The sequence below is a fragment of the Triturus cristatus genome, chromosome 6 (genome assembly GCF_964204655.1).
Source record: "Triturus cristatus chromosome 6, aTriCri1.1, whole genome shotgun sequence".
NCBI lineage: Eukaryota > Metazoa > Chordata > Amphibia > Caudata > Salamandridae > Triturus > Triturus cristatus.
In genome coordinates, this window is record NC_140589.1 from 1,762,272,494 (window position 1) to 1,762,300,303 (window position 27,810).

General features: G+C 42.7%; 1 protein-coding gene across 3 annotated transcripts in view; it reads left to right on the forward strand.

Moving 5' to 3' along the window:
* The window catches only part of CDC42BPA (CDC42 binding protein kinase alpha), a 797,672-nt gene that overhangs the window by 496,892 nt on the left and 272,970 nt on the right, over positions 1-27,810 (forward strand). For all 3 annotated transcript variants that reach the window (XM_085613029.1, XM_085613030.1, XM_085613031.1), the window contains exons 13-14: positions 8,812-9,054; positions 19,522-19,632. In XM_085613029.1, the coding sequence (XP_085469155.1) occupies positions 8,812-9,054; positions 19,522-19,632 (354 nt within the window). The remainder of the gene's footprint in view (positions 1-8,811; positions 9,055-19,521; positions 19,633-27,810) is intronic.

The window sequence follows — 27,810 nt, forward strand, 5'->3', positions numbered from 1 at the left end:
GGAGATTGACTGCTGTATGTTTAACACTCTTCAGTGACCTCTGTTGGCTTTCTAGGACATAGCTATATAATACCTGTAGGGATGTTCTGAAGTTACTTGTGGGAAGAGTTTCACGTTACAGAGCAGGATCAGGTGGTAGCAGGCGGTCCATAGATCTTTCTTTGGTGTATGATGAGGATCATGACATTGAACTCAATGCACCTGAACTATCAGGGACACTGAGCTTTTGTCAAGTTGCAGAGTAAAACAATCCAGATTACTCAATGCACCTCTTGTCGTTTACAGCCATTGACAATGAGTACAAATTCTCTCAGTGATTCAGCTCTAGGAAGGATTCGTACCTCCATGTTTAAATGGTGACTAGGCAGTCTTTCAGGGGGTCATTGTTGTTGCCTGATGATATTTTGAAGACGTTCTGGGTGTCTTCCACATATTGGTGAATGCAGATGTCCTACCTAGCTAGATTTTACTGTTGGAAGATCACTGCTAAGAGGATGTAGCCTTGGGAAACACCATAGTTGATGGAGATGGATTCAGGCCTAAAGGTCCCCATCCAGGCTCATTTCTTCAGGTGACATATGGATCACTGCAGGACAATTACAATAATGGGATTTGGAAAGTGAGTGTGTTGAGTGGGGCTCAGTGGACTACAGTGTGGAATGCTGCAGGGACATCGAATGGGACAAAAAAGCTAGGGTTTCCACTGTCGGAGGTTAGAAGACCATCATCGACACCTTGAATGGTGGCTGTCTCCAATTTGTACTGCTGTCTTAATTAGGGCCTTGCTTCTGAGCTTCTCCAGTTGAGTCTCAGAGACCTTTTCAGTTATCTTTATGGGAATGATAGGTGAATGATCGGTCAATAGTTAGCTAGGTCATCTCATTTGAGGCTGGTCTTCTTCTACAGGGGAGACAGGCTCTGACCGGATTTGAGTGTGTCTTTGAAGATGCCTAGGTTCAGAGATGCATTGACGTTTAGCGAGGTGACAACGCTTCTCGAGAGACGTTTCCCAAATGATGACGGTATGAGATTGTCTGCATATGATGTGGCTTTCAGGTATTTCAGGATTAAAGCCGTTAGCGGAGAGGATGGCAAAGGTGGTCCATTGAGTTGTGCTGTGGGTAGTGTTTGTGGTGAAGTAGTAGCAGTTGTGTCATTTGTGTATTGTGTGATTTTGTTGATCTGTCCTTGAAGTATTGGCTTATTACTCTGCACTTGATCACCCGATAAGGTGATGCGACCGGGACCAGGGATTCTAGTCCTTCGATTTTATTTAACATAGCTGTGCTTTTTGGGAATTGTTTCTTGAGTCAGTTCAACTAACACTTGATTCAGTTCAACTAACACACTGAAAACAACAATTTATGAAAGGAGGTTAATGAGAACTTCGTGTCTAAGTGACATTGGCCCACATAGAACGCCTTTCTATAAAAACATCTACAGAAACTTGCAAACAGGGAGAAAAAGCTTAAAAGGTACAATTGCCAAGGGCACTCTTTGAGAGGTAAGAAATTGTACATGAATGTATGGTTCTATTAAACACTGGTGGGAACGGTTGTATACAAAAAAAGTTGCATACGTTTTGTTTAAAATTATGATGCCCTAACACATATGATTGCATAACACCTGAAGCAGCAATTAACATTTTGCCCGCTAGATTAGGCACTCAATAATTTACTTTAAGCCTGATGCTTCTCTTGGCTTTGCGTTTGTTTTCTTAGACTGCTTAATGTATGATAATAGAGTGTTCAACAGCATAATAACTGGGTAAACAAGCACACTTTGCAGAATTGTGACACCTTTATTATTTTCTTCTCAATTGACAAAGTACTGATATTGCTGGAAAAAAAACATCATCTCCTGTAGAACTGTTATCCCTTTGGAGAGCAATATCTAATGTTTTGATAAATGTATAGTTTCTTCAAGACTAAGTGAACAAGTAAGTAGCGCCTCAAAGTAAGACAAAAATATAGTGTAACAAATGTTGAAGTCATTGTACATTTTTGATAGATGTCAATATATTATGGAGCCAGTATTTTTGCAGAGTTTTTCAGCTGCATTAAAGATCCAGCACGTCTGTGGTGTCATACGTAGTTAGAACTCCAGGTCGACAGATTATAAAGGTAGCAGCACAGAGATTTGATAACTGGGTATTGCTATATAATTAAATTGTCCCAGAAAGTATTCTAGCCGTTTTTCCCACTTGTGTAGCATATCCTGTAAATGTTTCTAAAGTCTGAATTCTTTTTCAAGTTTAAGAACATTGAAACTCTTCTTAAAATGCAAAACTGAGTCAATAATAGTCTCAAGGTGTGTTATTCTTTTCAGTAGTTCAGCTCATTAAATTGCTTGTAACTTGGGGTTCTAATACACGCTTCGCTAATTTGGACTTTCATCCTTTTAGAGGTAGAAGGCCGGTGCAAATTTTGTGATTAAAAGAATTAATGTCCTACTTTTTGTGATGTTGTTACATTTTATTTCGGTGATGTAATGAACTATTTATAACACTTTTACTTTTTATATATGCGGTATATGAATTAGTATGCCTCAGCTGTGCGTTTGATCATTATGCCAAGCCAGATCTTTGGCACATTGCATGTGGAATCGTGGCCAGGAGGAATTTTCCTTAACTCTATCTCAGTGTTTTTGTGCAGACTGCTTAGAAGGACTGAATCACCTGTCACTGTGAGCCTTCGGACTGTAATTGCACAGCTTTAGAAGTAAACCTCAGACAGTATCATTTTAAGGCTTTTGTGGAAAATATTATTGGAGCCCCTGTTCTGAACAGCTTTGAATTTTATTTCCCATTTTCCCCAAATGTGAGCCCCCTGATGCCAAAAATATTTAGTTATATGTTGAGATGGAGAAATAGACAGAAGAAATATAGAGGAAAAAGTTCACGTTCCTGGAATGTGTGCGCCCTAGGCGATTGCCCACTCTGCCCATGTCTTAAAACATATCTGACCACAGATTCTTCCAGGCGGGGGTCAACCCACTGCATTTAAAAAAGAAAATGCTGGTGGAGCTCACTCTAGAAGTGAAATAGACTGGACAGTGATGTATTTGCCAGCTATCAATGCAAACACTATTGCTTGCTTTGTTCGTCCTAAGTTGGCAGGGTATGCCCAGACATGGGTCCCTTGCTCACTTTGCCACTGGATTCAATCTAGCCTGGCTGATGAGGGGTGTTACCCCGAAACTGGTCCCAGGATGCTTGTTGCCAGTCCAGGGAAGACTCGGCTTGGCATTTCAGGCTGGGCTGTTCTCATAAGGAGCAGGGTCAAGACTGATTTGCATATGGTTGAGTCTGAACTAGAGTGGCGAAGTGAGCTAAACAACGATGATGGATTCAACCCAGATCTGTGATTGGGGTGAGTGTCTGAAAAGTTTCAGCGCTCCGTCCGTCAACTCCTTGTGTTTGCTTTGTTCACCCTAAGTTGGCAGGGTATGTCCAGACGTGGGTCCCTTGCTCACTTTGCCACTGGATTCAAGCTAGCCTGGCTGATGAGGGGTGTTAACCAGAAACCGGTCCCAGGATGCTTGTTTCCAGTCCAGGGAAGGTCTAGCTTGGCAGTTCGGGCTGGACTGTTTCCATGAAGAACAGGGTCAAGACTGATTTGCAGCTGGCTGGGTCTGAACTGGGGTGGTGAAGTGAACTAAAGAACGATTATGGATTCAACCCAGATCTGGGGGTGAGTGGCTGAAATGTTTCAATGCTCCGTCCATCATCTTCTTGTGTTTGCTTTGTCAGCTATCATCCCATCTCCAACAGGCCTTTTTTTAGACTAGTTATTAGACAAAGTGATCTTTGCACAGATAGAAATATGTTTGCAACAGTCTTATTCCTCGCGCTTTGCAGTGTAGCTGATTGAACTCAAGGATGGGACATATGGTGCACCCTATGTAATCCTCGATATGTGTTGGTCAACATTATTTCATAATAACAAAATCAACTCCTAATTTATTCAGTCAATTGGCTGAATCAGAATGAAGTTACTAATTTATTGAACTATTTATAAGTTACTTCCTGTTTATTTTTTAGTTGGAAGTGAGTGTAGGTAGAGAGCTGGATCTGAATTTTATTTATGTAGGGAGGTGGGCTGTTCTATAATGAAGGTACACTGGACGTGCCATGTAATGCCTTTGTTGTTCCTACTTGCTTCTTTAAGCATGGTGTTTAGGCTTTCACTGGCATCCCATTCTCCTGAATAATAAACTAATTTACTGAGTCCAGGTAGACCTTAGCATAGTTACATTTCCCAAACATGCTGGTGAAAGTTTTGTTAACTTTAAATAGAAGCTATTAGTTTAGATAATATTTGACTGGCATTGGTCTTGAGAGTGTATAAAAGGCACATTTTTCATTAATTTGTGAAACAGATTTAAAGTATACCTTGTAACAGCTCAAATTCAAGGTTTCATGGCCAACCAGTTGTTGAATATTTCCCTGATATGTTTTGTTGTGAGGGGCGGTGAGATGCTGGAGTCCACATAGGATAGCACAGCAAACCTTGACAATAAGTTCTGCATTTGTTCTTAATTAATAAAGTTGATGATTTTAGTCTTTTTTTACTCTGAGCTAAAACCTTCTTGGCCATTCACCACTGTTTGACTGTCCACCTCACTGCTAGTGCACGTTTGTCCTACTGGTCTTTAGAGGCTTGCATTTATATACAGCTTCTGCATTGACAGTCACACTTTGTGTGTGATGGGTGCACGTCAACAGCATTTTTCCGTTCAAGAGAATGCACCCAGTCATGCAAGGGGTATTATATGTGCCACTGATCAGATGTGACCTAGCATGCACTATCTATCCTGCTTGCTCCTATTTACCAGTGTGTGTGAGTCTCTCTAAATCATCTTCTCATATAATCAATTGTTTTTGTCAGCCAGGTTTACACTTTTTCAAAGGTATACTCACTTTCTCGGTTAATGTTCAGGTCTCTGTTTTGTTCCTCTATGGTGTGTTGCTGGCACTTGAATGTCTCTCAGGGTAGTCATAAAAAGCCATTTTCTATCATAGCTCTATGTGGTCCATGCCCGAGAGGCACGCTTGATGTTTTGGAATACTATTTTCTAATGCTGAAATGCAGACGGAAAATAAATACAAATAGAGATTTTATAAACAGAAGATATTAGGGCTATTATAAAACTTGTCATACGGGAGTTGTTTCAGTTTTTCAGACTTCCAAACAGTATTAGACTGGTACTCCTGAGGTCATCAGACTGTATAAAATCATTCTGAAAGTGTCTTGCTTTAATGTTAGACCCACGATTGGAACATGAATCACAAATCTAATATTTACCTTGGCTCGATATGTGTTGAGATGAGAGCAGAGTAACAGAACCATGTGAATTAATAATATGCTAAACAAGCCATTAGTTAAAAAAAGAACTATGCAAGAGGTGTCATGGTTGAGTTTGTTTAGGTGTGAGTGAATTATATTGGAAATTCAGCTACCTTTTGCAAAGGACTAGTCACTGTACAGATGAGTTCTCGACCACACACTGTACTGGTACAAAATAACAGTCTCTATTGGACACTGGCTGAAACTAAGTGGGCATCTTTTAAAATACCCAATTCAGTATCGCATGCAATGTCAATAAAATGTTTACTTCTCAGGTCCTAGATGTTCTCAACTACCTTCTGGCTGAACTGATAACTGTATTCATTTCTGAGGCCAGAGGTGGCAACTCTTGTTGTTTGCCCTACTGCCTTTATACTTTCATACTTCTTGTTTTCTGCCATCAATTGAGGACAGGGCAGTCTTCTTTTAATCCTGTCACAATGGCTGAGTGAGTTTAACATTTAATGCATACATCTCCTAAAATCTGAAGGTCATGATTTTGAATGCTGTTCAACTCCGCCTTCAGAGGTTGGTCTATTGTATAATGGTAACATGTTTTACTGCCAGTGTTTAGAAGAGCTAGAGGCTTGGTCTGAAGTGCTATGTAGAGCTACATTGTTGTTATTATGGCTTTAGTTGATTTGGTTTCAAACCTTGTGATTCTTCAGGTTGATTGCCATATGATATTTATGCACATCCTTTTCCTTATAGCTGGTGTTTGGCCCAATTTTCAACAGGAATACTCTCCAGAGCTGCTGTGTTCATAGAGACCCCAGCTCAAACACTAAAAGGCTTGTATGCATGTGGATAAATCTGACTTTATCCTCTTGCAGTTTGTTTCTTCAGACAAGCTCACTTATCTCTGTTCAAAGCAGCTCAGGCCTTCTCTTGCCTTCAGTGATGCCTCCGTCTGTGAAGATCTGGCTTCTTTTTTTGTCGAAACATCAGTGACATCTACAGTGAAGTAAACGCTTCAAAGGCCAAGACTTCACCATCACTCTTTAAGCATTCCAAGCGGAATCCGAGAACATTACCTCTCTCCCTGCTGTTCCATCAAAAGGAGTGTTTGGGTTCAATAGTAGGCTTAGATCATATGCCCATACAACTTGGTCCAGGTTTCTATCCCTTTGGGGTTGAAGCCAGCCTTGACCAGTCTCCGTTGAGATGCTATTAACAATTCCTTCATTTGTTAACAGTATCTCTGTAAGAAGGGAGTGATCACTCCCCACTGTGTAGGTCACAGTGCTGAAACAGTGATAGTTCCTGCCATTGACAAGGACTAAGCGCTGAACAAGGATGTTTCTGGATTCTCAGTGACTTTCAAACTCGCAAACAATGCCTTAGGTGAGTTAAAGTGTTTTAAAGGGCCTCTCTCAAGTGGGATTGCTGCTTCCATTCTGACCCAAGGAAAGACAGGTCTGTTTTGGGGTACCCCAGAGATTTACTCTGTCACCATTTATCTACAGCCCCTGTGGGAGCTCATTATGCAGATCAAACTCCAGGTTTCATCTTACGCCCATTACACACAATTTTTGCCTCTTAGGTCACAGTCTCTAGAGACTGTCTTGTTGCAGTACATGGATAGATGTCTGACAATTTTCATAAAATGAATGAGGAAAAAATGGAAATCTGGTTTATTGGAATGAATCGACATGCTGGTGCAGCACAACTTGGCCATCCCCTCTGGACAGTTTTCCCTCCCCAGCTGAACAACTTATGCACCTTGGGGCATGATTGAGAAGGATTTGTCCTTCCAGTATCACATTTGAAAGCGCTGGACCTTCTTCTTACTAACTTTACACATGTTAAGGAAAGTTCTCCCATTTCTCCCCTCGGTCAAACAGGCAGTTTGTTTCCGGATATTGACTCTCCTTGACTACTTTAATGCCTTATACCTTGGTCTCCTGGCTTCTTAGATCAACATGTTACAAAGTATTTTGAACATAGCAATGTGTTTATGCTGTTGCCTCCACCATTTGAACCTATTGGCTAGCAGTCCAATGTCAGATGCAAATTAAGATGCTTTGCCTGGTACAAAATGCTTTCTATTGCACTGAACTTAAATTGGTTTCTTCCGACCATATAAAATATATATGCCAGATGCCCCATTACAGCAAAGGATAGAGGGGCAGATAATTTGGGGTCCTGGGCCCCAAACTCCAATGATGTGCCACTAGGTCTCCACCAGACCTCCTATTTTACAACTTTTAAGAAAAAGCTAAAAACCCACTTGTTCACCTATATCTTCTGCCGCTTAAACCTTATCCAAGCATTGTTGTCTTTCTTCTGTTGGTTCTATCTCCATTATACTCTTGGGTTACTGCTGAGCTTTACAAATAAATAAATGTTACATGCCTTGGGGGTATTTATGCCACCCCATCAGAGTGAATGCAGTTTTTATGGCTTTGTGGCAACATCTCTCTCAGTCCTCAAAACACAAACTTGAGAGTAAATTGTGTTTCATCTTTTAGTCTTGCATACATTTTTAGATGTACATTTAGATTGACTTTTGCTGTTTCCATACCTTGTCTGTTCTGAACTTTGTATCCTGTCCCCACCTCTTGAAAATGGAAAATGTAAATTGTATCCTTGATGTCTCCGGTAGTCCAAATTCACAGTATTCATTTAATTACCAATACAAAGTTTTCCACACAGCTGTTATTTTATTTATGAACAGCTGTTTTTGTAACTGAGCAAAGAGGCTCCAATAAATTGGACAGATCTAGTATATGAGAGGTGGATACGCTGTGCTTCTCCTGGTAAAAAAATATTTTTAACTGTTTTGGTACAGTTGCTAGCCCCGCCTTATAGAAGCACAAGGTTGCCATTAGTTAAAATGTGAAAGGAGTCTCTACACAAAGAGTTAAGACAGCCAATTATTATTTACTTCCTGTTTTAAGGTCCATCTTTGCTTATTTTGTTTTTTAGAATGGCTTGTATTAGTTTTTATAAGTTTAGCACATCAGTTTATCCTCAACTCCCCTATCCTCCCAGGCTCCAGGAGAAAAGTGATTGCACAGGTATTCTTCAGGAATTACATTGTTGAGTCCTTGGTGAGTTGGGACAGTGTAGGGAGAGGGATTTCTTTAGTTTCTGTTTAGTGAGTGTTCTTCAATATGTTTTCTGCCATTGCTGTATTTCAGAATCCCAGTGAAATACAGTTAAATGAAAATAAAAAGCTTAATTGCAACACAAATATGTAGAGGTTCAACGTTTTGAGTAAAACTTTCAGGTGCTGGGTATTTTTTCTCCAAAAGATTTCCTTATGACACATAGTGTTACCAATTGCTATATAATAATTTTTACTTTGGAGATTTTAGATGCTGTAGCTTGTAGTATATTTTATCTTGAGAGCAATCTTAAAGCAGTTGTGTCTGTCAAGAATTTTAACCTGTTCTGTAGAAATATCACCGTTTTCTGTATAATTGACCGTTGATGTTGTAATGTACCTTGTCACATCCAGGAATTTCTTGAGTCTAATGAACGATTAAAGTCTCAAACAAAAGAACTGAAAGATGCGCACAGTCAGCGCAAGTTGGCCATGCAAGAGTTCTCTGAGATGAACGAACGGCTAACGGACTTGCGCTCTCAAAAGCAGAAGTTTGTCCGCCAGCTCCGGGACAAGGAGGAGGAGATGGAAGCTGCAATGCAAAAGGTGGAAACCTTAAGGCAAGAATTACGCAGGACTGAGCGTACCAAAAAGGAGGTAATACAACTTATTTTAGTTATTTTCATGAGCATATATAATAAAGTGCCTTCATAGAATATGTTAGTAACTGATATTGTATAGTAGCTTAAAGACGGCTAACCCTGAAAAGAGAGCCATTGGTTGTTTGGAAATGTTTCTAATGTAGTGTGATGGTTTTATTAAGATGGTGAACTAATAATGTAGAACACTGGTAAATGGTGGGTTTGTGTTGGTCTATAACGGTTGTATGTTGATTGGTGTCTGAGCATTTTATGGTGTGTGCTTGATTGTATGTTAGGTGCGATCGTATGAACATGTGTATGTGGCTGTCTCAGTGGAGTATGTGTGTGTGTATGTGCATGTACTGGTGGCTGTACAGACTTATAATGGATGACATGTGGATACCCTTGATGGTTAAATACCAGTATGATAATTGGTGGTGATACTATATTATTGGTAAATAGTTGCTGCACATTGATCATTGTATTAGAATATGATGTTGGCTTTGTCTGTATAGGATGGTGGGTTTGTGGAGATTGTTTGGTGTGTATTAATCAGGTGTGTGGAATGTAATAAAATATCTACTTGTCCATTGGGCAGGTTGCTTCATAAATCTACTTGTCCTGTAACAAAATTCACTTGTCCCTTTGGTGCCATGTAGTGCGGCGACAAATTATAGCAGCAATCTCATTACATAAGAGCGCTGAAATAGCTTCACTGATTATGCCAGAGCTCATACCATAGTAGTGTTTGAATACTTGCAATCCCCTTATGTTGCCACGTTTCTGCAGATGAATATACTGGGGCTAAAGGTAGTGATAAGCAATAGTTCCAGGGTTAGAATACCCTTTTGAGTCTGTGCAAACCTACTAACTTGCATGCTTTAAGAATTTTCAACAACTCTTCTCTAATCTTTTCCCATACTGAGAAATTTTGGGAATTTACTCCTGACAACGGAAGACATAAACCTTCTTCCAGAGTTGGGAAAAAAGTGGTTAGAAGGAAAGTGAACTTGCAAACACTCAGATTTTTTTGCATGAGCAAATCTACACATGCATATTTGCTCATGCTAAAATGCAGTTCATAAATATTTTCTAGGCGTACTTTGTCTTGTCCTACTTCTATAAATTATTGTGAATTCACCAAAGCCATATAGCTTCACTTAATGAAAGGACATATACCATGGGTGCAATTTTGAGACTTTCTTTAATAATTGGGTCCCTAATTTGGTCTGACGTTGACCATGACCTTTTGCATTAATTAAAATTCTGTTTCTCTCTCTGCATCGGCTGGCTTCACTGTGAGTGACAGCATTCTGCTCTTTCACACGGAGCATATCGGCACACAAAGTAGTTTTGTTCAGTGCCAGTAACTACTGTGGCAGTGTGTGCTTTTTGAGATCAAAAACATTTTTAGCTTTTGCCAATGTTTGTTATAATGGTGAGGGCCCGGCAGCTCCCACACCAATAAGGTTTTACAAAAACCATGTCAAAACAATTCACACATTGACAAAACTAAAAAGATGACCACCAATTTCAGACCTACTGGCTTTGCCAATGCTTGTTACTAAATGATGCTGCAAATAAATGGTACCTGAAAGGTTACAGTAGTTTAGCAAAAAAAATTTTTCCTGCTTTCATTTTTCATGACCATTTTATTTTGAAAGCAAAGACTCATCAATCTTGCTTTCAAGCTTCTGCAAATATTTGCATCAAATCAGAGAGCATTCTGGGACAATTATATATATATATAAATATATATTTCTTCCAAAGTTTGTCCCCAAAGCAAAGGCGCACACGAAGGCAAGCGGACCCAACTGAAGATGAAGAGTCCTTTATTCAGCAAACAAGAAGCGCACTGAATCATTTCCTTTTTAAAAATCCCTACGCGTTTCGGAGCTTTCCTCCTTGTTCACGGGAAAACAGCATCGGCAGAAGCGGAAGAACACGTGTCCCCAATCAGCTGTTATATCTTCCTCCAATGGGTCACGTTTATTAGTGCAAGTGCTTTTGGGACTCGTAGTCCTGCCGTTATAATTTAACCCTTCGTGGGTTCTGCCATCCGCTTAATATAGTCAAAAAACTCCCAATGGAGCCTTCAGTGCGAGTACATGTTTAAATCCATGCATAACTTGCCCTCCTGCAATCTGGATCCAGCGTGTCTGGGTCTACAGTCCATAAACTTCTCAATGGTGGTGCTGCCTTTCCGGCCAGGACCGGCCGTTATAATTCTTCCAAAGTTTGTCCCCAAAGCAAAGGCGCACACGAAGGCAAGCGGACCCAACTGAAGATGAAGAGTCCTTTATTCAGCAAACAAGAAGCGCACTGAATCATTTCCTTTTTAAAAATCCCTACGCGTTTCGGAGCTTTCCTCCTTGTTCACGGGAAAACAGCATCGGCAGAAGCGGAAGAACACGTGTCCCCAATCAGCTGTTATATCTTCCTCCAATGGGTCATATATATATAGCCTCATATTGCTAAGCTTTGAAAACGTGTGTACACATTTTTATACTGGAACCACTGTCAGTAGGGCAGTCAGAGCTTTCAACATTTACTTAGCGCGCTCACCCTAATAATAAAGGCGTTTCGAACAGCATTAACATATGGACAAAAATATTACCTTATCTGCAGACAGTGCTCTTCTCTAATCCATAATGTGGTACTGCAAACTGGCAGCCAAAGGGGTTGTGCTGCAGGGGGTTGGGCCTACTTTTCCCAAGAACAAAATACACATGAAAACCTGTTGCCCTTGACCCCAAACACTATGTCCTGGGCGTCGGGCTATATGAATTCCACATCCCTGGTTAATGTATGCATCTCAGGTGGGTATATGTATGAACATGGCCATGTTGTTGTGCCTGTGAGGGATGTTTGTTTTTGTACTGGTAGTGCTATATAATGTCTGACTGGCTGTATAATTTGGTTATAATCCCTAGATGGTGGGTGTATGTATGCAGGGGCGTAGGTTGGTCAATAATGTTGGGGAGGGTGAGTCACAAAATTCCCAACAAGTAATAAGGTGTACGCAACTAAGGCTAAGGCAAGTCAGCATTGAACCTCAGTTAAATAGTCTGGACTATATTGTCTAGTCCTGTTCCTCCTCATAGTAGTGTAGGGCAGAGACAGCCTGGAGAGCAGGCTAGCATTGTCTTAGAACTAACATGTGCAAACGAGGCTTAGGATAGGCAGTGAGAGTAGACCTTTAAGTAGCCCTGGCCGAGCAGCAGAGCATGCTTGGAAGAAGAGAGTAATCCGGATGGTTAGACTAAATAGTTGAAAATGCTGCAGAATACCTAGCAGTGTGGAATGACATTTCGCACCTAAAACTCCAGTAAAGTACAGTTTGAAACAAACTGGATCATAAAACCCTTGTACAGTGTGGTGATCTACACAGCAAGGAAGCAGTGATCCCATTTATTTTATCTCATTTAATAGAAAATATAGAAATGGAATCAAAATTTGAAAGATATTAATATTATGTGCATTGATTCATGTGCTGAAGGATATTGCAATTTGTTTTGTTCTGCTGTGGTGTAAATTGTCCATTTCTCATCTTCAAGTGGTTGTTAGATTTTGTGCTACCTTTCCTTATTATGTGACTTTCATGCCATGTGTTTGTGTTATTAGTAGGTTTAATCTAACTTTTTCACAACAGATATGTTGATGAATGATTGAATGATAGTATATAATTTGCCAGGATAACTTGAAAGTATGTAACACTGACGGAGCAAAGACTTGGGATCTGATTTAGATTTTGGCGGACGGGTTGCTCCGTCACAACAGTGACGGATATCCCGTCCGCCAAAATCTAAATCCCATAATATCTTATGGGGTTTACATTTCGGTGGATGGGCTATCCGTCAACGTTGTGACGGAGTAACCTGTCCTCTGAAAAATCAGGCCCTTAGACTACTGTATGATTGAGTGTATTGTGCATATGATGATGACAGGAATTCTGTTTAATCTGTGATGTTGTACGATGATGTGTTAGTGGCCTTGGTGCACAATCAGGCAACCCTAGCACAATGTACTCACTTCTATATCATATTGTGCCTAACTTTAAAGCTTTTCCAACTTTGGATGTGTGCTGTACAGTGCATAGTAGCAAAAGATAGGAGAGATAAAAACATTTCTCTTTTTTATGCCAGTTTCAAAGAGGCTTTATTTTTTGGCTCCAAGCCCTGACTACTATTGGTAATAAAGGTGGGTGGTTGAATGGAAACACCCCTCTACCACCAATGGAATGCCTTTAAAGAAAGTAATGCAAAGCGCGTATCCCTGAGCTCTGGGGACCCCCACCTCCCCGGGGCTTTGTTTTTATAAGAAGGAGGGGGGCTGCGTAACCATCCTCCCACGCCATTTTCGGCCCGAGGACCACCACCTCCTCACGGTGTCCCGTGCAAATTGAAGGAGGGGGACCATGCGGCTCCATCCTGGAGCCGTACATGACCCTGTGGACCGCCACCACCCTAGGGCCGGCTCCAGTTGTGTCCCGAAGTGCCCACCCACGGGACACAGATGTTAGCTTTTGCTTGATGGGAACTTTGACCTCTCCCGCAGACATGTGGGCAGGGAAAGAGATGAAACGATTGATCTTGCACAGAGAAAGCTGCCTTTCCAGCAGCTCCCTTCATGCGAGAGCAATGTCAGCTCCCGCAGGAGGTGGGATACTGTTAGGAACAGTGGGGGCCTTTAGGCTCCCCCCACGATCCCGCGGGAGAAGAGGCAAAATAAAGTAGAGAAATGAGAAGAAAGAAGCAGAATAAAGTGAAATCGAGCAGAAAGAGGCAGAATAATGGTCAGCAATGAGCAGAAAGAGGCAAGATAAAGGTGATAAACAAGCAGAAATAGCAACATAAGGGTCAGCAGAAATCGGCAAAATAAAGATGAGAAACGAGCAGAAAGAGTCAGAATAAAGGTAAGCAATAAGCAGGAGGCAAAATAAAGGTGAGAAACAAGCAGTAAGAGGCAAAATAAAGGTGGGAAACGAGCAGAAAGAGGCAGAATAAAGGTGATAAACAGGCAGAAAAAGGTGAGAAACATGTAGAAAGAGGCAAAATAAAGGTGAAAAACAAGCAGTAAGAAGCAAAATAAAGGTGGGAAACGAGCAGAAAGAGGCAGAATAAAGTTGATAAACAAGAAGAAATAGGCAACATAAGGGTCAGCAGCAAGCAGCAAAATAAAGATGAGAAACGAGCAGTTAGAAGCAGAATAAAGGTCAGAAGGGAGCAGAAAGAGGCAGAATAAAGGTGAGAAACGAGTTGTAAGAGGCAAAATAAAGGTGAGAAACAAACAGTAAGAGGCAGAATAAAGGTCAGAAGGAGGAAGAATGATGCAAAATAATGAGCAGAAAGAGGCAAAATAGAGAAAGAAGAGACTAAAAAGAGGTCAGTAACCAGCAGCAATCTGCAGAATAAAGGTCAGAAACGAGCAGAAAGAGGCAAAATAAAGGTCAGGAGCAAGCAGAAAGAGGCAAAATAATGAGCAGAAAGAGGCAAAATAGAGAGCAGGAGTAAGCAGGGAAGAGGCAGAAAACCGAGCAGAGGAGGTACTAAACCAAAGGCAGCAGAGGGTAGTGGACTGAAGGAAAACTGGACAGGAGTACCATCATACAGCTACTCATGCACCCACTTATTCACCCATACAGCCACTCACACACCCATACAGCCACTCAGACACCCACTCCCACACTGATACAGACAGTCACAGTGCCACTCAGATGACATAAGTTAGAAACAGTATCACTCATTAGTAGTACAAAAAGAATAGTAATTTAACTTATGCAGTAACTTTGTATATATCTTTAACTCTCAGAAGATTTTTCGAAACACTACCATTCACTGGAATATGTGATCAGTGATGTTATTTGAGATGTCATCAGTGATGTCACTGATCATGTCATGAGTGTTGTGATTTGTGAGGTCATAAGCAGTGCATTGCGGGCGCGTCAGTTATAGTTAACTCAGGTAACTATAACTGCTGAATTTCACAGTTTTTGAAAACTGATCATAACTATAATGTCCCTGTAACCTTTGTTTTTTTCCAGTGAATATATATATATATATATATATATATATATATATTACCTACTGGCGGTCACCAGTAGGTAGTTATAGTTAGGACCAATTATCCATAGGAAAATTGTAACATTCTATTCCCAATAACTTTGGCACCGGTTGACGAATCTTCGCAAAACTTTCAAAATGGCCCGTTCTGGTCAGCTCCTATCCTGAAAGTTTGGGGGTGATTCGTCAAGCGGGGGCCGGGAAAAATGAGGGGTCCCAAAACACGTTTTCCCCCACAGGAAATTTTAGACTCGGCTACAGCCCGAACTGCTAAATGGAATGACACCACTTTTTGCAAAAAGGTAGTCCTTGGTTCAGAAAGCGCCCTTTTTTTAAAATGATGTAAATCCGTTCAGTAGTTCCTGAGAAATTCAAAAAATTGTGGTGAAAAAATAATTTTCCCATAGGAAACTTTAGACACAGTTATAGCAAAAACTGCTGAACAGATTTACACCAAATTTGGCAAAAAGGTACTGGTTGGCTCAGAAAGTGACCATTTTAAAAATGGTGTAAATCCGTTCAGTAGTTATTTGAGAAATTTAGAAATAAAGATAGCGATATCTAGAGGCACGGAGGATCCGCACACCATCCTGATCACAAGCTTCATGTTAATTGGCTGTCAACACTCCAAACCAGGGAGTGATGGCAGCCATTTTGTGCCTAAGTAGAACAGAGGCAGAAGAAAACCGAAAAACAAATGTGGAAAACAGGCGGAGGATCCGCGGATGCGGCCGCGATAATAAAAAATCAAGCACGGTCTCCCGCGGTTTGTTTAAATAAAGCCCCCGGGTGGCCAGGTCCCGGGGGCAGAAAAAAAAGTGTGGGGGGGCCCCAATCCCCCCCCCACAATGCCCCGGGGAGTGCCTCCCCCGGGGCTTTGCAGAAAGATTTGTGGGGGGCACACGGCCCCCCTGCAGCCCCGGGACCGCAACCCCCCGGGGCTTTGATTTATTTCATGGGGGGGCATCCAAACTCCCCCCAAGCCCCGGGGACCGCCACCCCTGGGGCTTTTATTAATAAATTGGCTGGGGGGCCACACGGCCTCCCGCTGCCCCGGGGACCGCCACCCCCGGGGCTCTTATTTTTTAAAAATTATTCCTATGTGGGGGGACCGCCACCTCCCCGGGGTTCTAATTAGTGTCCCGGGGTGCCCACCCCCAGGACACTGCTGTTTGCTATGGCAGGGCGGGAGTCTAGCGGCTCCCGCCCTGCCATAGCCAAATCTGCTTTGGTTTTTGGAAGAGAGAGCAGGGAAACCTGCTCTCTCTTCCAAAAACCAAAGCCAATTGCTTTTCCGCACGGGGAGGTGCATCTTAGCAGCTCCCCATGTGGAAAAGCAATGCAACGGAGAGGGCCAGCCCCGGGGGACGGGGTCTCCGGGGCTAGAGGTGGCACGGGAGGGGGGCCACGCAGCCCCCCTCCTCAAAAATTAAAAGAAAAACAAAGGCCGGCCCCGGGGGATGGGGTCCCAGGGGCCATAAATGGCACTCCACTGCTGATGATGTCACATATTACATCACTCATGACATGGTCAGTGACATAACTGATGACATAATTCAGTGACTGTGTGTTTCTGTAAAGTTTAAATATGTTTAATACATTTATAGGGAAAGGCGTATTTAAGAATGAGTGGGTGTATAAGTTTCTGAATGAATGATTTACTAGGTGCATGACTGACTCTATAAGTGAGTGATTAAACATATCTTACTGAATGCATGGGTTAGTGACTAAACTGTGTGAATCTCTGTATCCGTCTGTCTGCTGGTGTGTAAGCGGCTGCATGGGTTTGTGAATAACTACATGAGTGTCTATGTGAGTTATTCATTGGTTGTCTGAGTATCTGTATGGGTGCCTGAGTGTTTGTGTGGGTGGGGTGTGTGTGACTCTGTGCATAGATGTGTGCGTGGGTGATTCACTGGGTGAATGGTTTCAAGACTGCATCTGTGATTGACTGTATGGGTGGGTGAGTGTGTGTATGGGTGTGTTAGTGAGTGAATGTATATCTCAGTGCTACATGTGTGAGTAACTACATATGTGAAAGGTAGTATATATGTGTGTTAGAGCATTTAAATGGCTATAAGTGAGAGTGTGTGATTGTAAGAGTGGCTGTATGGATGAGTGTGTGCTTGTATCAGTGATTGTATAAGAGCCTAAGAATGTGCTAGTATTTGTTTTAGTAAGTGAGCTGGTGTGTGTATAACTGTATAGGTGAGTAAATGGGAGTGTGAATACTTTTTTGCATGACTGACTAGGTGTGTGAGTACGTCTGTGGATGAGTGGCGGTGTGTGAGTGTCTATATAGGTGTATGAGTGCTTATGATAGTCCTGTACTGAGTGACCGTAAGTGTAAGTGACTGTACGGGTGAGTGAGTGGATGTGACAAGATACATTCAATTATCACATGGATGATGTCATCAGTGATGTCATTTGAGATATCTTCAGTGATGTCACTGACCATGTCATGAGTGATGTAATATGTGACGTCATCAGCAGTGCATTGCGGGGGCGCGAGTTATAGTTGGCTGAACTAACAGGGGAATTTCAATGGTTTTGTACGAGTGAAAGTCCAACTAACTATAACGCCCCTGAAACCTATGGTTTTTTCAGTGAATATATATATATATATATATATATATATATATATATATATATATATATATATATATATTTCAAAACAACAGTCCCCGTTCTGGAGCCCAAGACCCTTCAAGGCGGCCTCACACACTGGGCACGGAGCAGCCCAGCAAAACAACCCCTGTAAACGCAAAGAAGTGAGGCCCAATACTGCAACAGAGGTTTAATTTCCAAGTTTAGCAGCGCCTGCTTCCATGTTCCGACGTTTCGGCATACTAGCCTTGTTCACAGATGGAAGTGACAAACACTCAGGTGCGCTCGGGCGTGCTCTTAAACAGATTAGATCACGTGACTGCATTTGCTTTACTACAGATCCCACAGTGCAGTGTGCCAGTTCGTGAAATAGCTGGAAGTCCTCAGATGTTAAAAGCCTTGTAGGTAATTTCCATTAAGCACACGCACTGATGTTGGTGTGGAATATTATTTTCAAGGCAGACAAATGAGTTGGTAAAGTTACACAATGTTCATATTTAAGTGATGACTTGAAATTAAAACACCATTCAGCAGCACGATCATGGCAGGATGTCACCCTGCCTGAATCCTTTCCTCGCGCCATCCCATTTTTCGCTCTATTAGCCTTTACCTTGATAGGTTGGGTGCACGAGTGGGTCAGGCCCCTCAATTCGACTTCAAAACAACAGTCCCCGTTCTGGAGCCCAAGACCCTTCAAGGCGGCCTCACACACTGGGCACGGAGCAGCCCAGCAAAACAACCCCTGTAAACGCAAAGAAGTGAGGCCCAATACTGCAACAGAGGTTTAATTTCCAAGTTTAGCAGCGCCTGCTTCCATGTTCCGACGTTTCGGCATACTAGCCTTGTTCACAGATGGAAGTGACAAACACTCAGGTGCGCTCGGGCGTGCTCTTAAACAGATTAGATCACGTGACTGCATTTGCTTTACTACAGATCCCACAGTGCAGTGTGCCAGTTCGTGAAATAGCTGGAAGTCCTCAGATGTTAAAAGCCTTGTAGGTAATTTCCATTAAGCACACGCACTGATGTTGGTGTGGAATATTATTTTCAAGGCAGACAAATGAGTTGGTAAAGTTACACAATGTTCATATTTAAGTGATGACTTGAAATTAAAACGCCATTCAGCAGCACGATCATGGCAGGATGTCACCCTGCCTGAATCCTTTCCTCGCGCCATCCCATTTTTCGCTCTATTAGCCTTTACCTTAATAGGTTGGGTGCACGAGTGGGTCAGGCCCCTCAATTCGACTTCAAAACAACAGTCCCCGTTCTGGAGCCCAAGACCCTTCAAGGCGGCCTCACACACTGGGCACGGAGCAGCCCAGCAAAACAACCCCTGTAAACGCAAAGAAGTGAGGCCCAATACTGCAACAGAGGTTTAATTTCCAAGTTTAGCAGCGCCTGCTTATATATATATTCCACCATGACAAGAATCAGTGTTGATTGCACGTAAACAGAATATTGTAAATTATATTTTGTGATAATAAATTTATGGTCGCACACATCAAACACCATTTCTCCACCTCAACTTTTGCCAAACCTGCAAATAACCAAGAAACAAATGAAACTTTTTCTGTCTGAATATTAGGAATGGTAAATAATAATTGAGGAAACATAAAAAGATTCTGGTTTAGTGAGATCCTGGGTCTCATCCTTATTTACTTACCTGAACTCTTATTAGATTGTGCCTCTGAGCCATCAGATGTCCTCGAGGGAGGTTTAGTTTCTCTTATTAAAACTTTTATTATTGCTTTTATAATGAACAGAATTCAAACATTAAACTATAAATGTGTTTCTCTTTTGATCCTTTAAAGCTGGAAGCACAAGCAGAAGCTGCCACAGCAGAAGCTTCAAAGGAGAGGAAACTACGGGAGCGGAGTGAGCACTACTCGAAGCAGCTGGAGAGTGAGATGGAAGGGCTCAAGGTGAGAGTTGATAAGTGTCCTGATAGTACAGACTGTGAAAAGACTAGTTTTGTAGCTCTGTTTAGTGAGTGAACCAGTGATGCTCTCTCTAAAGTGAAAATGAGGAGTAACAGTGACATCACTTCACAAGGCCATCTGCGTTCGGGTGAACAGCTGTCTTAGTATAAATTCATGTTTTTGTATTCAGAAGTGCCTACATATAGGTGCTATTGCCCCAGCATGGTGTAATGTTACATATATGAAAATATTTATAGGGAGCTGGTGCTGTTGGGCGGGGAGGCCTTGCAGATTGTTTGAGCAACACAAGATTTCAAGTTTGGGGACTTCCACAAACTTTCCTAAGACACATTCCTACCCCGGACACAGAAATGTTCGAGGGAAGAAGTACATCATTATTCAAGGTGGGAAAGATGCAGAGACTGTCCTCTGACTTGGTAGGGGTGTCAGCAAAAGGAGTTTTCCCAATGGGAAACGCACCCCACTGGTAGAATATTGAGAAGCATGTGTTTTTCCACATTTCATGTAGAAGGTCTTTCAGGTCATTTTTTAACCCTTGACAAGCTACAAAAGATCAAGAGTTCAGAATAGCATAGGTGTAATTTCAGGTCTCACCTGCAACCGTTTTTATTTTACCTTGCATCAAGAAAGTATTTTGCCTAAATATTTTTAATTAGAAAACCTTCCTGGGAGTATGAAAACATCACACTTCTAAGACATCCAAATTTATTCCTCGAGCTCTGATGAACGATACTTTGGTGTGTTTTTTGGTTGGTGTTGCATACTTTATAAGTTCACCAGTGCTTAAAATATTTTCCCATGTTATGTCTTCATATAAAAGCCCACCTCCCCTTGTCTGCAGTCATCTGACCACATTTTTACCCATACCTCCTTGCAGATATTCCTCCCTCTAACTGCTGTGTTCAGATTCTTATCTTAAATGATAGAGAAAGGGATTCCTTCAAGCACTGTGCTCGTTATCATATGGTTTTTGGATCCGAAAGCTCTCCTAGCTGCCAGTTTGTTTGCAGATTTACATTGCAAATGCGTCCTGTACTAGGTTGTATGTATTTGATAGCCGTGTTGCCTTAAAATATGAAGACATGGTTGTAAACTTGTGTCCAGAGGAAATTGACTACTACTGATAGCCTAATAATGACATTGATGAATGTGGATTTATGTGGCACCTTCAAGTCCTTTTGTGAAAGATCATAAAAGAAAGGGCCGTGAGTGTAATATTCTGTGAGCCAGAGCAGATCCAGATCTAGAACCCAAGCCCCACTACAAAAGGGATATACTGAGTTTTCAAGGCAAGTTAGCCCCACCAGCCTTAGCACTTCACAGAGGTCAACTCGTTTAACCCAAGAGCATTGAGTACTACCCTGGCTCCAGAGGTCCTCCTTTTCCTCTGATGGATGTCATCCTGCCACTACTCTCTCTGTAATGTCTACTGTAACATCAAGGGAGACAAAGAACTGCACTTAAGGGACCAAGACGGTTGATACTGACTGTGATGTTGACTTTTAACGGTGGACCCGGCACCTCTTTGGAAATTTACTTTAATATAAAAGCACTTGAATTGGATTTGTTGGCCTCTACATTGTCATTAAACTTGATGATGAAGTTACCCCAGACAGCCAACATGATGCTGAGAGGTGTAAAAAACAGACATGTAGGCAAAGGAGGAGAAGGGGAGAAAGGAGGCAGCCAGACAGAAAGAGAGAGGATGCCCAAGAGAGAGTCATTGGTCGCTGGGGTGAGGCTCCAATTCACGAGAACATTGGATGTCAAAGAGGAATGGCAGGACCCTGGAGCTCATCCCCATGGAACACAAGGTAAGGCAGCGAGTCCGAACAGGATCTGGGTCGACCATTTCTGACGGTTGGTCACTCTCAGTGGTACCCTGTCAACCTCTTCTAGAAGAGCTATGGGAGCCAGGTGTATAGGAGTAACATGTCCTAGTCCTGTATGATGACACAGAATAGCAGGACATTATGAATTCCTAAGCCCGAAGTGGACAGTGGACCATGTGATGAATATGTTTCAAGGAAACACTTTACCATCCATTTAACCCACACCTCTTTATTGTCTGAGGAAATGGTCGACTACATGGCCATATTAGGAATGGTTTCTTCTGAATTTGGCCCGGGTATGCTGTTAGGGGATGAGGAGCAGAAGTTCCTCTTCGCTCTGGAACATGAACTGGAGACTTTGTTGGTGTCGCCATTTATAAACCACAACATGAAGAAAGGTAAGGCCTGTTTTTTTATCTCTGTTCTTGTGATCCCTTTGAGGAAGGGCAAAATATATAGTCCATTATTGTCAACCACTCTTTGTTATTTATTAGCAGTGTACTGTGATTCCGGACTCTGTGATGGCTGCTGCTGAGAACAGCCTTTTTGTTACCCTCAAAGTAGAGAGTATGAACATGGAGGGCATGGGAAGGAAGTTCTCAGAAATGTCATCTTTTCCCATTCGGGCAGCAACTACAATGGTGCTGTTCGCTACGTATGGCAGGGTGTCGAGCAAGAAAATAGCTGAAGTGACCTTGTTCTTGCCAGGATGAAAATCTAGACGAGGCAGAGAAGGCACTAGCTAAAGGCAGCCTAGCGTCCTAATATGTGATGAAGTCATGACTAAATATTGCAGTATCTTGGTTCAGCATGTGAAACTGAATGGTGCTGCACTGCTATGCGTGAAATGTACTGGGGGGCCGCTTGAGAAAATGTCAATCTCCCTTTTGTGGATAAGTGCATGAAGTTATAGAGGTTTCCCCTCTACAGTTCCACCACTGGTTCTTCCCAGCCCCACCTCACAGCTGTACTCCCAACAGGGACTTCTTACCACCTGACTGGAGATGCAGGCCAGAGAGCTGAATTTGCCTTTCAGCAGAGAAGAATTGTTCAGCAAGGAGGCCATCTAGGCTCTGCAGTCTATCAAAGCCTATGTGGTGAAAGCTACGGGGACCTCTTGATGAAATGTCCATCTCTCCTTCGTGGATAAGTGCATGCAGTCACACAGGTTTTCCCCTCCACAGCTCCACCAATGGTCCTTCTGAGCCCCAACTCACAGCTGTACTCCAACAGGGGCTTCTTACCCCCCTCCCCGCACCCCCTACCCAAAGTTCCCTCAGGGCTCGGAAGAGTTTGAAGAAGTAAAGAAGGAAAGCTTTCCTGGTAAATTTTGTAGATCCAATAGTGTTACTCCTAACCCCTCCGATGGGGTGCGGTTGGTTCACCAGTTCAAGACCTGTTTAGAACGAACAGTGTTAAGATCTGACCACTGCAGATGCTGGAGGAAGGTATTGCTGCTGGGATATAGCTAAAGGTGCACTCAAGTCACCCCAAAATAAGCTTTATGCAGTTTTCTTTTTATAAAGACATACAAATTTACACATTTATTTAAGCAGATTATTTCCAGCTTTTTATGTTCGTGTTTTCAAATACCTGCGAATCTGTAAAATGCACCTTTGCTGCAGCCTTCATTTAGGTTGGATTCCAATGGGATGAAATAGTCCTGTAGGGGGTATACTAGTAAAGTCCTCCCTATGGATGTTTGGTTTTGTTAGACATAATGTTCATCATGTCAATGAAAACAAAAAGGGACCTTTTCCTTATTTTATTTGAATGTGTTGGTTACTGTTGCTAAAGACAAGCTTTTGCTTTTTGGTTGCAGACTCCCACGGCAGCCTACCAATGTGCTAAATAATTCTGTCTAGCCGCTGTCAAATTGAGGCATGTGTTTCATGCTCATTGGCCCTTCCTTTCTGTGTACTGCTTAATTACATTTATGATTTTTCTTCTGAAAAATCTCTATTAGCTAGATCCTTGACTTTAAATGCAGTCTTCTCTAAACATATGTGCTGTGCACTGTAACCTGTATGTAAAACACTAAAGCAAGATTGGGTCAAAGTTTATACAAAGCCCAGGAAATGGAATCTGCTATGGCACTAGTACAATTAAATCACAAGACATAACCCCTGTTATGTCAACACTACGCATTCAATAAGTGGTACGGCACAGGCGAAGCAACATTTTCCAATTTAAGAGACAAAACCCCCAAGGAGAGAAACAGCAACTGTGCATTCAAGCCGTCAAAAAGGAACCCAGTCAAATAATGCATTTGTCAGTGACAGCTCGAGCACACAGATGCCAAAGTTCACAAAAAACATTCCATAATAGGAGTAGAAAACACAGGAAACATCTCCTTTTCTCCAAAACAGAAGGAAATAAAAGAACAATAGTCCATAACTAAAATATGCAAATGTACATAACAAAATAATAATGAAAAAGGCGTTAAAAAGAATCCAACAGTAAATTCATGACATAATTATGCAATTTACCAGGAAACCTTACCGCCCCTTTTCTGATTTGGCGATCACCAATCATGTCTTATTTAGAAATTTTGTTACTTATGTGCTTCATCGCCTGAACACAATTGTAAGGAATTTTTCAAAGACGAAGTAGTATTCCCATGATTGACATGTGATGAGAGATAAGCATGACCTACATTTTCAAAATGTTGTATTTAGTATTGTATTTGATATAGCACTTTTATGTTTGGAATTAACAAGTAATCCACTTAGGTGTCAACCTAGTGCTAGCTTCTGTGCCTCGAAAAAGATAAAAAGGCAAAACACCAGTAACCGAATGACAAGTACTCCAGACTTTCTCTGTCAGATAATTTCAGACATTCAATCTTCAGTTCAGTTCTAGAACTTGTTTATTTAGAAACTGGTCTGTGAACATTATTATAAAAACATCCATAAAATATGACTAATATAACAATAGTTATAATGGAATAAAAAGCACATTTCTACGTACAAGAACATCAGTAGATCATCAATTAATAAAAGGTATCATTCCAGCCCCCTTTCCCTTTCACTTTCAAATTATCTTTGCAGCTCTTTTAATGACTCCTGTATTGCAGTTACAAACCTTCCTATTGCACAAACAACATTTAAAAATCTCATATTTATCACCAGGCTGAAAGCTTGATCACTATTAAAAATCTTATAAGCAATAAAAAAGAGGTTTTAAAAAAACTCCTTCAATTCATCTAGGAACCACACACAATCCAATAAAAGATGTGGGCCACTGTATTTTACTTTCAGCCCACATGTGCACAAGCCCTGTTCATCTCTCATTGCAGCTTTTATCCTCATATCTGCATAACTTAGATTAAGCCCGACCCTAAATTTCATTATAGCATTCCTAAGCTTAGTGCTTGGCAGGGACTCAATGTAAGGGAACACATCATCATTACTCCAGCCGTTAACCAAGAACTGTGTGGACGGTTTACTTCCTATTTAGAGCAAATCCTCCTCTCTGGCACTTTTGCTTACAATAGCTCCTGCTTAGGGATCTGCTGCCCTGACTTCCACTGTTCTGATGTTAATGATAATTTAAAACAGATCTTAACTAGGTTTTGCAGCGTGAATCTTTCTGGATTCACTATGCTGTGCATTATTCCGCGATCTGGTGGTTGGGTCCGGATTCGTAGTCTTTCTTTTTTTTTAATTCGTAGCCCAGGTGGGCGTCGACGTCCCACCATTTGGTGTACCTCTCGTGACGTCGGCGTGCTTCCTGCGGAAGTCCCACCTTTGGGGCGCCATCTTCAGATTCTTTTTTCCGCTGTTGGGTCTGGATCGTCAACGAGAAGCTCCAGAGTTTGAACGAAGAAAGAAGAAGAGCACGAGTTTCATCGAAGGAAAATAAAGCAAAGACTACAGAGAGGAATAACATAGAGCCGGGACGACGAAGAAGGAAGAGAACCTCGAAATCTTCGACGTCCAACGGAGAATGCGCACTCAGGAACTCTGAGCGCAGGAATGGACAAAACACCTTTTAAATTCTGCCGTAACTGCCACCACAAATACGCGCAGAAGGACCAACATCCGGTCTGCAACCTTTGCCTGCCTATCGACCACGAGAGCAAGGACTGCAACCTCTGCTCCGCCTTCACGCCAAAGACCCTCCGGGTGAGAGAGAGGCAGAGGAGAGCCAACCTCAACATGGAAGGCAAGGGTAAGGCCCCGTCTCTGTACGACCTGGGCCTCTCCACCGACGATGAAGACAACATCGCCGAGGGACCTGATGACTTCACGGTCGCAGAGACCGATAAGAAAACGTCTGACAAGGTAGGAGAGACATCGAGCACAAAACCCCCGAAAGGGCGCTGAAAACCAGACACTGACTCGAAAAAACCAGAGTCTAAGTCCTCGAAAGGAACACCGGCGCCGAAAATTTCGACGACCACGAGTGGATCCAAGGACGATAGGCCCAGCGGATCCTTCGAGAAGGACTCCCAGGTGCCGAAGACCGCCGAAAAACAAGGTTCGTCGAAACAGGCCCAAGAGGTGGGGCGTTCGACTTCGAAAGTCAAGGCCGCGTCGACACAAGCTCCGTCAAAAATACCAGCGCTCGACGCCGAACATGCCTCCGAAATGGAGAAGAAAAAGAGAAGGCTCGAGGCGGAGATGGAGAGCATCCTTCAGAGGAAGAAGGAGTTCGATGAAAAGAGGAAGAGATTCACAATCCCAGCGAAACCGGCGACGGTTCTCGTCGAAGTCGAGGAGCAGGAAGTGTTCGACGCCGAAGAGCAGTCGAAAGCGCCCGAAGAAGGGGAAGAAGATCTCTATTATGAGGGAGAAGAAGAGGAGGAGGTATGAGGGAGAAGAAGAGGAGGAGGAGCAGTCGATCTACGGCTCGGCACCGTCGACGACGCAAGAGCTGGAATGGCAGGACCTCGACGCCGAAAACCCAGAAGAGCCCGTAGAGACATATCCTTCGAGGCCTTCGCCGGCAGATGATATTTGGGCGTACAATATGGTCGTCAAAAGCGCGGCTGCAGCTTTTGGCGTGAAACTAGAGGAGGAGAAACCGAAAGCAGATTTTCTACTCAAAACACTGCTACCCATCCAAACTAGGAGCCAGTTCCTCCCCAATAATTACTGACAAATGGATACTCAACATCATTCAGTACGGATACTGCATAGAGTTGGAAAGGAGCCCTCCAAATAGAAAACCAAAAAGAAGGGAACACTCAAGACAGGAGCTAGCACAACTCGCAGAGGAGGCACTACAGCTGCTCCAAAAGGAGGCCGTAGAACCAGTACCTTTCAAGGAGAGGAACAAGGGAGTGTACTCAAACTACTTCCTGGTACCAAAGGTGGATGAGATACTAAGACCCATCCTGGATCTACGGTTCCTAAACAAGTACGTAAGGACGCAAAAATTCAAAATGACATCCCTACAAGAACTACTCCCACAGATGGGAGACGGGGACTTCATGTCCACAGTGGATCTCAAAGACGCCTACCTGCACATCCCAATGAACAGGCAGCACAAAAAACTGTTAAGGATCACAATCAACAAAGATCACTACCAATTCACAACCCTGGCATTCGGGCTGAAGTCCGCACCAAGGGTTTTCACAAAATGCCTTGCAGCGGTAGCAGCGTACCTGCGGAGGGAAGGGATTCATGTGTATCCTTACCTCGATGACTGGCTAATAAAAGCAAGTTCACGCGAAAAATGCGAGGAACACGCACAGCGGGTCACAAGGACACTAACGAACCTGGGGTTCTCAATACACTGGGGGAAATCATCAATGAAACCAGAGCAGGTGAAGATATTCCTGGGGGCACAGATCAACACCATAGACAGAACGGTGATGCCCAGCGACAAGAGAACAATAGCCCTGCTGAAGGAGACGCGCCTCTACCAGAAGGGGCAAGCTCTGACAGTGAGAACAGCGAGCAAGATCATGGGGATGATGGCGTCATGCATCCACCTAGCCCCCAATGTACGGCTTCACATGAGACCATTCCAGGAATGGCTGCAACAGCAATGGTCACAGGCAAGCGGAAGTTGGGAGGATCTAGTGGTTGTTACGCACGCAGTGCAAGAGGAGATAGCATGGTGGAACAGGGAGAACATAACTATAGGAAAGCCCTTGACACCACCAAGCCCAACTGTGACCATCACCAGAGACGCATCCCAGATAGGATGGGGAGCGCACATGAACAAGCAAGCTCAGAGTGAGGGGCCTGTGGACTCCAGCAGATGCGGTCAGACACATCAACTACCTGGAATTGAAGACGTACTGCTAGCCCTGAAGGCCTTCCAGAGGCAGCTATACAACCAAAAAGTGTTGATACAGACGGACAATACTACAACC